The 18,619-nt window shown below is 35.8% G+C and overlaps 1 protein-coding gene across 1 annotated transcript in view; it reads left to right on the forward strand.

Moving 5' to 3' along the window:
* LOC125678817 (low-density lipoprotein receptor-related protein 4-like) overlaps nt 1–18,619 on the forward strand; it is a 141,342-nt gene that overhangs the window by 25,525 nt on the left and 97,198 nt on the right. The window contains exons 2-3 of the mRNA XM_056157235.1: nt 1,118–1,562; nt 4,058–4,310. Of these exons, the coding sequence (XP_056013210.1) occupies nt 1,118–1,562; nt 4,058–4,310 (698 nt within the window). The remainder of the gene's footprint in view (nt 1–1,117; nt 1,563–4,057; nt 4,311–18,619) is intronic.

Raw genomic sequence — 18,619 nt, forward strand, 5'->3', positions numbered from 1 at the left:
AATGCAGTGATTAAAAGATAGAATATCCTATTATTTATATCAGAAAATGTTTTCACTACTTTGAATCTGCATGACAACCGAGATTATAATATTATTTTTATTAATTAAATTCGGCAATCTTTTTGTAGTAAAATACAACAGCTAAATGCCTGAAATCAGTGATATCATATGGACAAATGTGTTTGGATTCAACTATAAAAGTTGTACATTTCATCTGCCATTTCAAAGTTTAATTAATCTGCATAACACTTACAGTACCTATCACTTTCATTTAGAATTTTCAAAAATTACCTCCATTCTCTAATCTTCTTATTGTGTTTTGGTCCAACACTTGCTTAAAGGAGAAGCCATCCTGATAATTTAGCTGAACTTCTTGCCAGAACCTGTAACAAAATGCTATGCAGTGAAGAGTACAATACAATATGATATAATATATATCATATGCACGTGACGAAACAGCCCGTTACTGTTGGAGGAATTTCGGACTCACTCAAAGCAAGTCCATAGTAAACGTTCTGAGTGTCTGTTTGACATCATAAGCTCAGGGAAAAAATCCTTATCTATTCTTATTTCAAATACATCTATTTTATTATGAAATACCTTTAAAATAGCATGACAAAAAGCCAAGTGAAAAATACTTACGACTTGTGCTCGTCTCCCTCCGCCATTTTTTTCGATCACATGATCCTACTCATCGCGCCTTTTTCTTCGATGAGATTTGTACTCTACGGATTTTTGTTACTCATCACGAAATACCAGTCGAATGAAAATTTATCTAAACAATTTTCTGTTACTTCAGAAAAACGACCAGTCGAAAACGTCTAATGCCTTCTGATGTGTTGTCAAATCAGGGGAAATTGATTTATTTTAAGCGTAGAATAAAGACAATATTCCGATAAATTTTTATACCATCCTAAAAATAGAGTTTCTGTATGTGTATCCAAATATGGATTGATCAAGGCGGAGCAACTGTCATGACTTATCAGCTCATTATGATCTCATTATCATACCGAGTTCATTCGTCACCTTAAGTGTCCTGCGTAGCTTGCAAATTAGTTCATGATAACGCAAATATATAGCAAACAACTATACCTTTTCATTGACTCTTTTATTGAAGGTATTCCTGGAGACAAGGGTCTCATTTTGGGAGTGTGGAATCCTGCCATGATAATTACCATCACAGAAATACCCAGAGTTCAGGTGATGCACTATGCCAACGTTACTACCGAGATACTTCCTCCCATAGTCGAGATTACCAGCATCACGTCTGATCCAAATAAAAACACCATGTTTACAAGCATAGGAAATGAAATTAACGCATTTTCAAACTTCAGCATTTGGCAGAATCGCATAGAAAAACATTCAATCACGTTCAAAGGGAGGTCTGGATCTCTTGGACAGATCGCATTTGACTATGTTTCAAAGAACTTGTATTGGTGTGACTCCTTACTGCACTGGATTGCAATGAAAGCAGCTTACACTAGCAATGCCACCATATATAAAGTCGTTGTTGAAAAAGACTTGAAACAGCCAGAAGGAATAGCGCTAGATCCTGAAGATGGGTAAAATGTTGTACACATTGATGACGTCAGAACTATGACCATGAACAGATATATTGTATTTTTTGTAATACAGTAAAGGCAGGAATATCATAGTAAACTCAAACCTACTTAAGTTTAAAGTCTCCAGAAAATATTGATCCATTGCGAGATCTAATTTAAATACATATACAACAAAACACATTGGTACAAGCACCAAATATATGGTTCGGATTAATCATGCATGGTACTAAAACCACAATATTTTTACTAAATGAATCGTTTCGATATCTGATCCAATTGTTATGTTATTTTAAATATCATTTATTGACTTATACAATAACTTGTACTTTACAATTAATCAAGAAAAAAAATGTCACTATCAGAAATACTATTAATATTTTTGGAGCAATTGCCGATAACAGTCTTCATCCAACAACAATACGGACGATGAAGACTTTCCGAGATGAATTGGTCACAAATGTACTGTTGTATAGTTTACAAACACAGTAAAACGTAACACTTATAATTCTATTGCAAGTAAACTTCTAAATTCATCATATTTCTGGACCCAGTAAGTGTTCTACCAAGTCCCTAATTTTGCTCCTCACGAAAATATTAACAGCTGTGAAGGAGAAACTTCAAACGTATTGTGTGTCTACATATGCCAGAGATGTTGCAAATCAAATGCGGATTCTAAACAATTCTAATTAACTTTTCTCAAATCAACAACATCAAAACGTATGACTTTTCAACACATTACCTGACCAATCCTCACGATAAACAAATCCAAAAATTACTTTGCTAAACACCATTCTGATTCCACGCACAAGTACTCTGAAGTTGAAATAAAAAATATGCTTCCTTATTGACAATATCTTCGTAGTCTTTGATGATAAGGTCTTCCAACAGTATGTTGGAATTTCCATGGGCACAAATTGTGGTCCTTTGTTAGCTGATATCTATATTTATTTCTATGATACATAATGTATTCAGAATCTTCTACGTGAGAAAAAATCTCTTGTTGTGGCCTTCAATTCGACGTTTAGAATAACGATGATGTATTATTTATTTACAATAATAATTTTTATTCATATGTCAATTCGATATATCCCAGTGAACTCAAAATAAAAGCCACCACAGAGTCGTCCATTTCTGCTTCATACTTATATATTTCATTGAAAGTATATATTAACGGTAAACTAACAACTCAACTTTATGATAAACGCAATGATTTCAGCTTCTCCATCGCCAACTTCCTATATCTATGTAACAATATTCCAATATCACTTGCATATGGTGTACATCTCTCAACTCATTCGATACGGAAGAGCTTGTTCTGCGTATGGCCAATTTTTAAATCGAGGCAGGTTACAGACAAACAAACTAATGTTACAGGGGTTTCAACAGTCTCGTTTAAAAGCAGAATTCGTAAAGTCTATGGTCGTTATAACGATCTAGTTTGCCAATACAACCTATCACTGGGTCAAATGTTGTCTGATGTGTTTCATACCGATTGTTAGGCCGTTCTTCGCACACTTATTTTGACTACGGTTAACTCTGTTTACCTGATCAAGATATAGGGCTCACGGCAGGTGTGACCGATTGACTGGGGATGCTTACTCCTCCTAGGCACATGATCCCACCTCTGGTGTGTCCAGGGGGCCGGGTTTGCCCAACTTTCTTTTTGTATTGATTATAGGAGTTATGAGATTGATCACTGTTCGTTATCTTCACCTTCCATCATGATGAAATTATCATGCGTACTCACACAGACAGTGAATAAACATTCCGCAGTCAATCTTGGATTATTACAAACAATATTTTATACGTTGGACAGGCTAGTACTGTCAATAATTCTATAAATGTATGCATCGATTTCAAATTCTCATTTTAGTGCTAATCAAATTCCTTGTCAATCCTTTTTACGCTTTTCTAATCATTTAATTCATACACGATAACATAATTTTGTGAACATTTTGACACCATAATCTGATATTCGGGCTCATATAGTATTAGGTTTGTCTGTTTGTCCGAAACAACTTCAACCTTTGCCATATCGTTTCAATGCAAGGTGAAGATAACAAACAGTGATCAATCTCATAACTCCTACATGCAATACAAAATAGATAGTTGGGACCCCTGGACACACCAAAGGTGGGATCAGGTGCCTAGGAGGAGAAAGCATATATGCATATATGCCGATATGGCTTTTATTTTTCACGTTTCTATTCCGTGTGAAAAAAAAATCATTGTTTTTTGGTACCAACACGTTTGACTTCGCTACCTTTACCTTGGGGTTTGACCGCCGTTGATAAAAAAAAGAATTAACCTTGGTCATAACTTTTGAATAGGTGAGGATAGAGCTTTCATGTTTCATGTGTATCACTTTGACAAGACCTTTATTTTTGCACCAAATTTATCACTTCATGATTTTGGAGTTTGGCCATCGATGCATGTTATCAGTGTTTCATAAACACTTCTTGATCGCCATTTGTCATTTTTAAATGTTTTAACAGATTGATGTTCTTTTCCGACAATGGTCCTAATCCCCGCATTGAGCGAGCCTCCATGGATGGGAGCGACAGGGTCGTGATAGCGCACACGGGTTTGATTCGTGTGTTGGCTCTCTCTGTCGACACTGTCAGTAACATACTCTATTGGGCAGACAACGGTAGATATAAGCTGGAAGCCTGTAACTACGATGGATCCAGTAGGCGGGTTGTAATACGAATTAAAAAGGGTCAAGTGACAGGAATTCAATACCACCAGGTACTGTATACGGCGTGGTCATACAATGATCAGGCGTAGGCATATTGTATTGTCCACTATTTTCGTCCGCCTATCATTGCTGTTTTTTTTAAGCATTCTATATTGATGAGTTACATAACTTACTTCAGCAGAGTTAGAATCCTTAAATTAGATCTTATAGAAATCTCTGTTTGGAAAGAATCTAGCATGTAGATATACTGAGTTGCTTTCCGGTTGATTTATCGAACAGAAATCACAATAGCTTCCATTATCTTGCTAGGCTTTCACAGAAGTTTCGCAAATCAGACATTTAGGTAGAGGGTGACTTTGGAGAGTTCTTTGGTAAAGAAACAAAAAGCCAAATCCACGACACTATAGCATTAGGGATTAATACTTGATAGGCGTGTTAATTGTGAATTGGGCATCTTACGATATTCGTTATACATATTCATTGGTAGCTATTTGTGTGGTTCTATTGTAGACAGTATCTTAAATACCTGGTGGCATGTCTATGAAGCTATCTGAAGACTAAGATATGTATCAGACCACTCTTAGGGCACATCTTTGTCTTACGAGAGTTTCGTGAAGCTATCTTAACTTAAAAGCTGTCTTATCTTTTGTTTGTTTGTTCGTTTTGTTGTTTTCCGCCACACACAAATTTTCAGTTATATGATGGCGCCAGTTTTTATTGGTGGAAGAGAGAACCCAGATACAATGTACCTGGGAAGATACCACCGACCTTCCGAAAGTAAACTCGGAAACTTTCTCACTTACCGGCGCGAGCGGGATTTGAACCCGCGCCGACAGAGGTGAGAGGCCGTGTGATTTTGAGCGCGATGCTCTAACCACTCAGCCACGGAGGCCCCGCGAAAAATTAGGAATATGACCATCGAATATAGTAAAGTGGGGAGATATGATCTATGTGATGGCCGCCACTTAATTTAACTGGCAACCGTCATTTAAATTATATGGCGGCTGCCACTTTATTTAGGTGGCGGTCGCCTCATCTCTCTCTCTCTCTCTCTCTCTCTCTCTCTCTCTCTCTCTCTCTCTGTGTGTGTGTGTGTGTGTGTTCTTACAAATCCTCAGTTATACCTAATTTACATTTCTAGGAAGCTTTATGTTTCCAACATGCATGGTAACTTCATGGCGGCGATACCTTGCCGACCAGAAATACAGGGTTACGGTTCTTTTCTCTATAACGTAGTATAAGGGCACGTAGTGCGGTAACGTGTATCTTTTCTCTATAACGTAGTATAAGGGCACGTAGTACGGTAACGTGTATCTTTTCTCTATAACGTAGTATAAGGGCACGTAGTACGGTAACGTGTATCTTTTCTCTATAACGTAGTATAAGGGCACGTAGTGCGGTAACGTGTATCTTTCTTAACATCTAGAATAAACATAAAATAAATAAAATAACTTTATTTACTGCTGATGAAATGTGTTTGGCAAATACCCTCGAATGCTCCATGGGCACCCAATCGTTTCTCTTAATGGCGGAAACCCAATTAGGTCTCAGGTGAGGGTCTTTAGGTATTTTGTACACTTTGTAATTCAGGTCAATTGTAGACGAGTTTCATTTTATTTTAGAATGCAAATCAATGCGTGCCATAAGAAAACAATCCTTACATTCAAGGCATTGTACAAATCCAATTGTGGTTAAATATTCTGAAATAATGTCAACTACAAGTGTTAAAACATTGAGAAACCTATGTTTGTGTACAACAAAAATATATGATTTAGTATGTCCTCCATAACTCATATATATAATCTAATTTCGTTTGCGTTTTTCTTCCTCGCTTCCTTTTTTTTTCTGTCCTGCCATTATGTGAACATGATTATATTTGTGTATCTCTTCCCTGTATCTCGTTTCCCATTGGAATGTATCACATGTACTTGACTTCATGTACCACGTATTGTTGGTTTGAGTGAATAAAGAAACTTGAACTTTATGAAGAACTTTAAATCCACACTAGGAATCCGTTTGTTTTTACAACTATAGATACAGCAATAGCCTGGCATCGTAAGTTTTAATCAAAATGGCGTCTTTACGGGTAAGGTACTATTATAAGAATTTGTCACCTTGCGCTACGTTACAATGCGCGGTGCATTGTGGGACACACACACACACACACACACATATATATATATATATATATAAATATATGTGTGTGTGTGTGTGTGTAACTCACGATGCGTTCATAGAAACACAACAACAGCGTACATCCTTGTTAAATGTTCATGTTTTTATTTCATCCATGTAAGTCCATTAACTTGCACAGTTAATTGCACAATAAATAGTATAAATTGAAATGCCCTTTAACAAACAGAAAGCCGCATATCAAAATGACGCCAAATACATATACAATTTTATACATATATTGTATCACTTGAAACTTAGCATAAAGTTATATCAAATGATATTCAAGCACTTTAATCACAATTTTATAAAAGTGATCCACCGAACTTATTTATATTTAATAAGTGAGAAAACTAAGATTAAAAACAAATTATTTATATTATTGCTTTAGTTGACTTTTATATTGCTTAAACAGTCTAAATAGTATAACTTACCAAAGTTATGGACTTTAGGCTTAATATTTATCAATTGCAAAGCTGTAATCTATATATCAAAGCTTCTTTGGTGCAACTGCAATAAAAGTTAAACATGCACTTTGTTAGATATTAGCAATATAATTTAGAGCGCCAACTGCGATGCTATTGCTTCCATAAAACCAAAGAAAAACCAAACATACCATGATGGCGAAATAGCTCCAACTATAATTAAAACTCAAACGTCTGAACACTTCAAACCCACTAGACAATATGAAAAATTCCAACCCTGGTGTAAAGTCACATGACTATAAGAGGCGCCAAACGCTCACCAAACCTTTGGCGGGAAAAACTAATTACATAAATTGGAAATAAAATAAAATCAAAGCTGCTTGCCATTGTTTTGGCATAAGTTTCTAGTAGAACTTTATTATACAATCTTATCAATTGCAAATTCAATTCCTTTAAATCATAAAACTTAAAAGTTATTTACAAAATTGTCACACTGCTACATATTTTTTAGATAATAAGTAGTGGGGGTCAGCTAATCCGGGTATTTGAAAGGTCACGTGAAACAATATTCCGAAGAAATTGAGTTGTGTATGGGGATTCATTAATCAAGGTTTATCAAAGAAGAATTCATTTTTTTTTTCACTTCAATATAACGTCATAACAGCTGATAAAATGTATTTGATCACGAAAATGATCTTTGATGGTCGCGGCTTATCTCCCTTCCTGATGACGTCAAAAAGACCCACTGAGATGTAAACAACCATAAAGATAAATATGGTACAGCTAAGTATTAACTACATAGCTTTGAAAAATGCCACATTGTTCTGCATTTAATTGCAGTATTAGGTAGTAGAAAGGGGTGACCATGTACCTCTTTCAAGGGGTCCCAAATTTAGAAGGAAAAAAATATGGTCACAAAATCTCCGACGCGATGCATTTGTTGCCACGAACACTGCACTTCAGTACATCCGTCGGTAGCCAAACAATGTGGACACAAATAGTTGAATTTAAGATTAGACGCTGTGCCAATCATCCCCTCCCCCAAAGACTGAAACAAAACAACATAGAATTAAAGTCAACCGCTTAGTTAAAGCGAAGACGCTGAAAATATGTATAATTACACAAAGGTTTAGTTATTGCAATCACAATAACACAGTCCATCAATGAACATAAACTTGGAATACATCTACTTAAAATTACTAGTATATTCTATTTTCATATACAAACTCTAGCAGTCAACGGTATTCGTATAATGTCATGTTTATTAAGCCTATATGTGTAATATAGCTATACACTCAGTGCGTACCATTTATTTTCTTATTATTAATTATGATATTTAGTTGAATTAAACTTGTAAATAAACCTTTCATTCTGAAATTCAAAAAAGAAAACCATGAACTATAATTAAGAAATTATAACTTATATTCCATATACTATATCAGTACTGATAACTGAACATGTTTATCAAATAATAATATCAATAATTTTTATCATTTAAATTATATTTGAACAGCGAGTATTTAAAGTGAGAAAGTAAATACCTGCTAGAGAATGAAATGCAAGCATTTTTTGTATACAACTTATGATTTAAAAAATATAGAATCCTACCCATTAACCCCATTGAAAACAACGATTTGTGAATTTTATACTTAAATTGGGGCACACAAGGACATTTTAGCTAATTATGAAGATCCGTACGCCAGTACAAGATATGACATCCATGATACATTTGCTAAATATTAGGGTACTCTACACCTACACGAATAATTTAGTGCAACTTCTATCATGGTTTGTCCCGTGGGGATCCGGGTTAGAATAGGTCCTCAGTACCCATTGCTTGTAATACGAGGCGACTAAATGGGACGGTCCTTCGGATGAGACCGCAAAAATCGAGACACCGTGTCACAGCTAGCAGGCGTGACACGATAAAGACCCCTCCCTGCCCAATGGCCATAAGCGCCGAGCATAGTCCTAAATATTAATTGCAGCCCCTTCACTGGCAGTGGTGACGTCTCTATATGGGCTATTTGTATTCGGCGCCCGCGCATTAGTCGTGGTCAATGATTTCCAGTAGAATTTGCTGTGATAATAAACACTCAAATGAGCTTAATTTACTTTAATTATTACCTTTATTTTTTTTTTTTACGGAAACAGCTTACGCAAATGTCGGGCAAAATCAAAGTCTTTTTTCAATGACAACAAACTAATGATACTTGGCGTCGTTTTAGCTATCAATATGTATCTTATCCTAAACTGTTTGTATTTATATTATAATTAACAGCTTTGTGTGCTATGATACAACGCACAGTGGTTTTCACTTGTATGACAAATAATTATTTACTAAGTAAATACATGTAAATAAGAGTCCCTTCCCAGTGTCTAAATATCAATCAGCCGTCAAACTTTTATCAATTTTTATGTACATAATTCCTACTCAAATTGTTATTTATGTTCCTTAGTTCTCCTGCCAAGCGACTGAACTTGTTTTTTGTTAAAAGCAGGCAAACAACACGTAACACCATGTACAAGTGAAAAAATGTCATTTATTGAAGTAAATGACGAAAAGTAGTAAAATATGATTAACAAGTACAAAAATGGGGTCGGAAAAGGGGGACTTAAATAAAGGGTATTACACATCTTAGGTAAATTATAATCCAAACTGACCCCCTGCACCATAATGGCATTGCAACAAAATGTACATAGGAAAAAAGGGGGTCATTCAGACTAGAATAAGAATTGTACAGTATACATGTATCTTAGGTTGACCCCTCATAAACCTAATACAATTCCAAAACAGACAAAAATACCATAAACAGCTGCCTGCCATCAAAAAAGGGTGGGTAAAATCAAAATGACAAACAGCCACAATCCAATCGCAGATTGGATCCACTCACCCAAAGGCGTCTTAATAACATTTTGTTGATATCATATTTTTCATTATATTTACCTCACCTGGACCCATTTGAAGCCTGGGTCCATTTGAAGCCAAAGCTCTACCTGATCCCCAATTTCTTTAAATGCCATATTAAACCGAAATCGCGCATATACATGTAATACCTAACTGGTACTTAAATATTCGGAAGGGAGTGATAAAATTTAAGATTAACTGGTCAGTATTTGCATTATATGTGAGAATGGATTTAATTTAAACATTGGCGTGCAGTTCTTTAGAACAGATCATTGTTAAACCACAGACCTTCGGGCATAGGTTATGCCCCCCCCCCCCCCCCGCCCCATCTTTTTTTCTGATTTGGGATCAACATACATTTTTCTCAGGTTGTTCGAATGAGTTTCTGGTTGCCCAAACAAAAAGGACTTAAGATGTATTATTTTTTAAATGTATTGCATTTCTATTTCAGTTTCAAACAGCATCTCAATAAATCTTTTCTCGCAATCATCTTTTTCACTTTCACTCATTGTAATCAATCATATTATTTCTGAAACTCTCCATGCTCTCTACCAGGACATTCTCTTCACTTCAACCTGACTGACATTCACATTCTTCGCAATTTCATTCCAAATTATATTTCAAGTGGACATTTTATGTATGTGTATCATTTAGATTTCCCCCCTCTCTGGTAGTTTACTTTGAACATGTATGTGCTTTGTTCTTGCATGCCCTTAATTTGGGCCCAAAATTGAAAAAAAACCAAACAAACAAAAAACCCAATCAAACACTATATTCTCATTCTTAAATATTTCACTTTGTGTCAACCAGAATTCTATCCAGTCTACACTTGTCTTTTTCTTGGGTCTGGAATCAGTAACTCATATTTTATTTTACAACTTCAAGTCTGAACGATGTTGAGCGTGATTAAAGTCGGGGATAACGCGGGTATTTTGGTAGTAAGTACACATTTTCTCACCCTCATAAAGGAGCCATGTACGCCCCTGGGTCAACGATCTCTAGTCTTAAACGACCCCTCTTTTCCTTTATAGTTTAACCTCTCCTTAGATTGTTTAGGTGTTGGTAACCCAGTTTCTTTTCCCAACTAGCAAACTTCCGCCAGGGTTCGTTGGAACGTAAACCAAAACTTCCGCCATAGTTCGTTTGCACACAAACCAAACTCTTCCGTGCGGGCATTGTGGGATAGGGAAATCCCACGAACTACGTTGTACTTTTCATAAACTAAAGGTGGCGATAGGGTCATCATTTTTTCCGTAGCCAGTTGGTACAATGTAGTAGGCTCACAATGGCTTTTGTCACTACAAAGGCAAGAGCAGCGGCGTGCTCCGACATTAATTCATAATTGATTTCTCAATATCTGTTTCACACGTGTTGTATTGGCGGATCTAGAGGGGTCATGAGGGTAGGACCTCCTTTGATTTTGGTGGGAAAATGAAAGAGAGAGATCGAGATCAGAATGTAGTATCGATTATCTAATAAAAAGATTCAATCAAAAACATCCGAGAAGAATCAACGTGGAATTCTTTTATGAAAGAGATCGATATCGGATAAAAAATTAAATTCAAATTAGGCGGAGGGGGTGAGTGGGTAAAATTCCTGAAAGTTTGTGTCATCCGATATCAATTGCCAACATTCATCGAATTCACGTGCAGGATGAAAACTATGTGACTTTAGTTCTCATTCATCCTTCATAGCAAACGTTGTAAATTCGTTTGTCAATTTAAATTCGTTTTGATATTGGTAGCTAACCTATTAAACTCCATGCAGGCGATAAAAAAAGTACAAAATAAATATGATATCAATAACGTTTTGGTTCACCTCCCCCTCTCAGAAAATTCCCTACACCTGCGCTTGTGTTGTGTCTTGAGTCAATGTTTACCCTTGAAGTGAAAGTAGAGGCGTTACAGTTACTTCAATGTTTTCTTGAACTTTTCTTTCCCTTTTCCTATGTACTTCAATTCCGTACCTTGCAATTTTAATTCAGTTATGAAATTCTATGTTTTTATTAAATGAAACCTCTGATGATAAGTGTGCACTTATTGCGCTATGTAATTAGGCCGCGTTGTAATCGCGGATGTACATTATCCCAAAACGGAATGTGTTATGCGGTATATGGTAGTGTCTCTGTGTGCGTAGACGCATAGAACTATGGGTAGTATGCCCAACTCGATCGAATGCCCACTTTTTAAGCGAATGTTTTGTGTAATAAGATGTGCATCGGACATTTCCGGAATTCTGAAAGACTTCTATTATTGCACCACACCAAAATACTCACAAAGTTTAACCGGCTCTACCTTATTTCTTTTCAACATTATTTTCATTCGTATTCATTTTTCAAATATCTATAAATTTTACTGATAATCCAAACTCATCAACAGGTCGCTATTTGGGCGAGCTAGGTTAACAAGCAGGTCGTCAAAAATCATTTTAGGATGGAAATGACGAGGTGACGAGCGTGCATTTCGTACCTCTAACGCAAGGTAAAAGATGCAAGGTAAAAGATGGAAGATGGAGAGTTATCAAGGTGAAAATATATCAAAGATTTCCATATAATTATTTATGCCTTCTATATGATAAATCTAGAAGTTAAAACATGTTTCCCGCAGCTAGTTATTTTTCATCTCAACAAACAAGTAATTATTGTAGTTGTAAAACTGTCATTTATTAATGACAAGAAGATATCAAGATAAACAATTAGGGAGATCCTACTTTCTTATCAAATTGTACATAGGCTTGGTTTAGGATCTCCCAAAGTTACATGTTAAGATATAGTGTGAAAATTATAATCACTATGATGAAAAATAAGGTGGCAACAAACAATAGGCCACCAAAATCCAACAAACATTGGATTTTCCGCCACCCAAGGGAAACAACATATAAACATGAAGGAGGAAAGAAAATTCTCTCTAATATCAGAATCTTGAGAAAAGGAAATTCAATAATACATAACACCACATAATACTTATACAATTTCAAATTGCCAGCAAAACCCCTGATTCTATGACCTGCATTACATCAGTGTAACATATTTAGCACATACAGGAGTACATGTATACTAGCAGCACAGGTGTAGGAGGAAGTAGCAGAGATAAGCTGGCCTACTGAGGCTACTCATCACTAATAACTTACATATACTAAGAGTCATAGAATGATGACAGACATAATCTGACCCATCTAATGTTGATATGAAGACGTTCTATGGGAGGATGGCAGACGTAATCTGACCCATCTAATGTTTATCTGAAGACGGTATCTTGGGGGATGGCAGACATAATCTGACCCATCTAATGTTGAGTGATCTAGTGACACCTACAGGGGAATATGACAGACATAATCTGACTCATTAGATTGAAAGAGTAAAAGAACCCGTCCTTATATATCTATTAACAGCATCGGACTTCCATCGACCCATTCGCTGTATCGCATTTTCAGAAAAACCTAACCTAGCTGCATGTGTTGCTACTCCGATTCGAAAACTGTGACCTTTGTACAATTTTGGATTCAAACCCATGAATGGAATGGCTGCCTCTAATTGTTTTGAAACAAATGAATGTGCAACTGGGACCCCGTTAATAAACTGAAAAAGGGCACCACTTGAATGTTTGAATTTACGATTTTCTTCATAAATAAAACGTTTTAATATTATCCAATCCAAAAGAAGTACACGTGCATGTGCGTGCAAATTGGTAAATTTGACCATGCAAATCAGTTAAGGGTCCTAATATCTACCTATGATATGAATATCAAGCCATTTCAATGCACAACAAAAAAGTTAGACCAATTTCAAAGTTAGTGTACAATATTTGTAATTCATGTGCATGCGCATGCATGCGCGTGCATACAAAATAACTATAATTTTTCATATCTACAAATGATATACTATCATCCTATTTAGTTTTCATATCGATCCCTTTAATATTCTGATTTTCCATTTTTTGTACCTCAATCGCAGTGCACGTGCGTGCGCATGCATACAAAATTACTATTACCCTGCACATCTACAAACGCTATACTATCATCCTGGAAAATTTCATAACGATCCCTTTTGTAGTTTCTGAGAACACTACCGGACAAAAAAGTACCAGAGGAAAAGAATAATTACTAGAAATGATCTCGTTACGAGCAACGAATAGGTCTTCCGTCCAATTTCTGATGGGATAGGATCTTAACTGGAAGAATTCAATTAGTGAATAACAACTATATATGAAAGAAATAAACACGTATATGTAAGACACGATTTATCAATTGTAAACAATTTTGGTTTTATTTTATTCACTTTCAAGTATGTCAGGAGTCCATAAAACGACTAAAAATTCCAAATGGACCGTAGGAACCCACACTAAAAATTTCCATGAAAAATACTGAGTTTTCGGACAACTTCCGGTTTCAAACAACCAACTTCCGGTTAAAATGGTATGTCTTATCATATTCTATTAAATAATGTTATGAGCATTAAAATTTAAAAAAATGAAAAATTACATATTTTTAAGGTACTTCCGGTGGATGACGGATGTGACGGCAACAAAATTGAAACATGTATGTCACATCTACAAGTCACCATCTAACATTCCTGAAAGTTTCAAGACTCAATTTTTGATTATTTATGAAAAAACGTCTGGAGAAAAAAAAACCCGGAAATCGTAGATTTTGAACGAACGGAAGTGAATTTTGAAAAAAAAATCACTTTACTCTGAAGATGGATAATATCAATTATATATGTGAAAACTATATCAAACACTTGATTTATAAGCGAGAGATACATTTGTATGATAGCAAAGAAAGAACAATTTTTCAAAGCTTTTCTCGAAAAACCAGAAGTTGTTTAAACTTCCGGTAAGTATAACATTTTCTGAAACTCCAAAAGACACTTAATTATTCCATGCACAATTTGTTTCAAAAGCGTAAATTTGAAATTTGACGTTTCTTTTGTTCACTTTCGGTGGCGGCCCGAAGTGACGGATAACAATAATAATCTTATTAGAAAGCTACAAGTCACCAACAATCATCCCTGAAAGTTTCATGACTCAATCATTAAACGTTTATGAGAAAACGGCCAGACAAAATGTCATTTGAAAAACGGAAATTCGACCCTATCTCGCGACCGGAAGTGAATTTTAAAATAGTATTAAAGGATGCCCTAAAGGTGGATAATGTCAATAATATCTGTAAATGTCGTGTTAAAAACTTTATAAATAAGCGAGATATACGAGGACATAGAAAAACCAATTTTTCGAAGTTTTTCTCTAAAAACCGGAAGTTGCTGGTTAAACTTCCGGTAAGTCTAACATTTTCTGAAACGCCGAAAGAAACCTAACTCATCTATGCAAGTTTTGTTTCAAAAGCATAACTTTGAAATTTACGTTTCTTTTGTTCACTTCCGGTGACGGCCGGAAGTGACGGATCGCAATAGTAAACCTTATTACAGAGCTACAAGTCACCGTTTATCATCCCTGAAAGTTACAAGATTCAATCTTTAACCGTTTATGAGAAAACTCCCGGACAAAATGTCATTTGAAAAACAGAAATTTGGCCCTAACGAACGACTGGAAGTGAATTTTGAAATAGTATGAGAGGGTGCCCTAGAAATGGATAATATCAATAATATCTGTAAATATCGCATTAAAAACTTTATAAATAAGCGAGATATACGAGGACATAGAAAAACCAATTTTCGAAGTTTTTCTCTAAAAACCGGAAGCTGCTGGTTAAAATTCCGGTAAGCCTAACATTTTCTGAAACGCCGAAAGAGACCTAATTAATCTATTCAAGTTTTGTTTCAAAAGCATAAATTTGAAATTTCATATTTCCTTTGTTCACTTCCGGTAACCGGAAGTGAATGGATCGCAATGATAAACCATATTACAGAGCAACAGGTCACCATCTATCATCCCTGAAAGTTTCAAGACCCAAACTTTAACCGTTTATGAAAATACGTCTGGACAAAATGTCATTTTAAAAACTGAAAATCGGACGTAACAGAGTCCTACTGTCTGTCCATCTGTCTGAGCGGACCTTGTGGGCTGGATACAGACTGAACCATAAGCCCTAGGACTATACAACTTGGTACATTTGATCACCATGATGAGAGGAAGGTGTCTATTGTTTTTCAAAGTCAGAGGTCAAAGGTCAAGGTCGTAGTATCACTTATTAGGAAAACCTCGTGGGCAAGATACAAACCGAACTGTAAACTTTAGGATATTATAACTTGGTATATTTGATCACCATGGTGAGAGAAAGATGCCTATTGTTTTTCAAGGTCAAAAGTCAAGGTCGTAGTATCACTTTTTAGGAAAACCTTGTGGGCAGGATATAAACCAAACCGTAAGCTCCAGGATATTATAACTTGGTATATTTGATCATCATGTTGAGAGGAAGGTGCCTATTGTTTTTCAAGGTCAGATGTCAAAGGTCAAGGTCGTAGTATCACTTTTTAGGAAAACCTTGTGGGCAGGATACAAACCGAACCGTTAGCATATTTATGAAGTAGCGCATTCTAAGGCTATCCCTCTTCATATCTTGATATCCATTTCTACAAGCATAATAATGGATTAGCTCACGGAGGACAGTGCTAACTTTACTAAAATATGAATCCCACTAAAATATGTTTTCCTTGAGCAAAATCTACGGGCGTATTATGCCACGTTGGCGTTGCTCTTGTTGAGTTTTTGGACGGACAAAATGGTCATCTGGAAATCAATAAAAGGAGGATAACTTCCAACCGGAAGTGATTTTTCAAAAATTAAAACGGCGGTACAAACTTCATATGGCAACGCATCAACCCTGAAAATTTGAAACAAATCGATCCAGCCATCTCCGAGAAATCTTCTGCACAAAATCGGTAAGGAAAAAAACAAAACAAAGAATAACTAGTAATCCTAATTGTTCGGGAACAATTAGAGGTCTTTCCACCTTTTCAGACATTCAAACAATATCTCTGAATACAAAAATTCTGTACTTTATATGCTTTACACGGTATGAAAAGTGCTTATTTTCAAAGTTTCTAGATGATCTTGACCTTTGCCTAATTTTCAAGGTCAAAGGTCAGGGATGTCACTTCAGTTGGTCCTGTATTTCTATACGACAAATACTTCAGGAGTTGTAAATTTCTACGCGAAATCGAAAACTTTCAAGGGCATTAATTCCCGTTACGGATCGAGAAATCATGAAAAAGAGGAAGTCATCTTTCACAATTGATCAGGCAATACGTTTAGTGAACATTTCTTGTTCGTACCAGTTACGGTTTTCATACTGTAGTGATAACAATGGTTTTTACGCAAGTCGCTGTAAATCGAACAAAGGTCAAAGTTCAGAGTCGTAATGCAATGCGTTGGAATAAGTTGGTTTGTGACTACTTGTGCATACAGCACTTTATCTGTACTTTCTATGCTTTAGACTGTATGAAAAGTGCTTATTTTCAAAGTTTCCAGATGACCTTGACCTTTTATCTTGACCTGATTTTCAAGGTCAAAGGTCAAGTATTCCATTCCGGTTGGTTTCGTCTTTCTACGACTTATATTTTAGGAGTTTTGAATTTTCCGTAAAAATTGTAAACTTTCAGGGCCATTAACTCCCTTTAGGGATCACCGAAAACTTAAAAGTAAACACTACAACGCTTCAGCTTGATCGACTAAAGAATTTAGTGAAAGTTTCATGCTCTTATCATTTACGGTTTTCAAGGTGAACCGATAACAAGAGTTTTTTGCGTAAAGTCCCCTAAGGTCGTTAGGGGTCAAAGATCAAATATACAGGGTGAGATCTGAGCATGTTTCGAGATGTCAAATATGATGGTCTACATTGTTTTTCGATAAGTCTTAAAACGTCAAGAGCTTCTCGCGGCGGAAAGAAAAGAAGACAAATAATAACTAGTAATCCTAATTGTTCGCGAACAATAAGAGGTCTTTCCACCTTTTCAGACATTCAAACAATGTCTCTGAATACAAAAAATCGGTACTTTATATGCTTTAGACGGTATGAAAAGTGCTTATTTTCAAAGTTTCTAGATGATCTTGACCTTTGACCTTTACCTAATTTTCAAGGTCAAAGGTCAGGGATCTCACTTCAGTTGGTCCTGTCTTCCTAGGACAAATACTTTAGGAGTTGTAAATTTCTACGCGAAATTTAAATTTTTTAAGGGCATTAATTCCCGTTGGGGATCGACGAATCATCAAAAACAGGAAGTCATCTTTTACAATTGATCAGGCAATAAGTTTAGTGAACATTTCGTGTTCGTACCATTTACGGTTTTCATACTGTAGTGATAACAATGGTTTTTTTTACGCAAGTCACTGTAAATCGAAGAAAGGTCAAAGTTCGGAGTCGTAATACAATGCGTTGACTTAAGTTGGCTCTTGACTACTTGTGCATATTATACCTTATCTGTACTTTATATGCTTTAGACGGTATGCAAATTGCTTATTTTCAAAGTTTTTAGATGACCTTGACCTTTGACCTTGACCTAATTTTCAAGGTCAAAGGTCAGGGATGTCACTTCAGTTGGTCCTGTCTTTCTACGACAAATACTTTAGGAGTTGTAAATTTCTACGCGAAATTGAAAACTTTCAAGGGCATTAATTCCCGTTACGGATCGAGAAACCATCAAACACAGGAAGTCATCTTTTACAATGGATCACGCAATAATTTTAGTGGATATTTCATGTTAGTACCATTTACGGTTTCCATACTGATGTGATAACAATGGTTTTTACGCAAGTCGCTGTAAATTGAAGAAAGGTCAAAGTTCAGAGTCGTAATGCAATGCGTTGGAATAAGTTGGTTTGTGACTACTTGTGCATATAACACTTTATCTGTACTTTCTATGCTTTATACTGTATGAAAAGTGCTTATTATGATCGGG

The sequence above is a fragment of the Ostrea edulis genome, chromosome 2 (assembly GCF_947568905.1).
Source record: "Ostrea edulis chromosome 2, xbOstEdul1.1, whole genome shotgun sequence".
Lineage (NCBI taxonomy): Eukaryota > Metazoa > Mollusca > Bivalvia > Ostreida > Ostreidae > Ostrea > Ostrea edulis.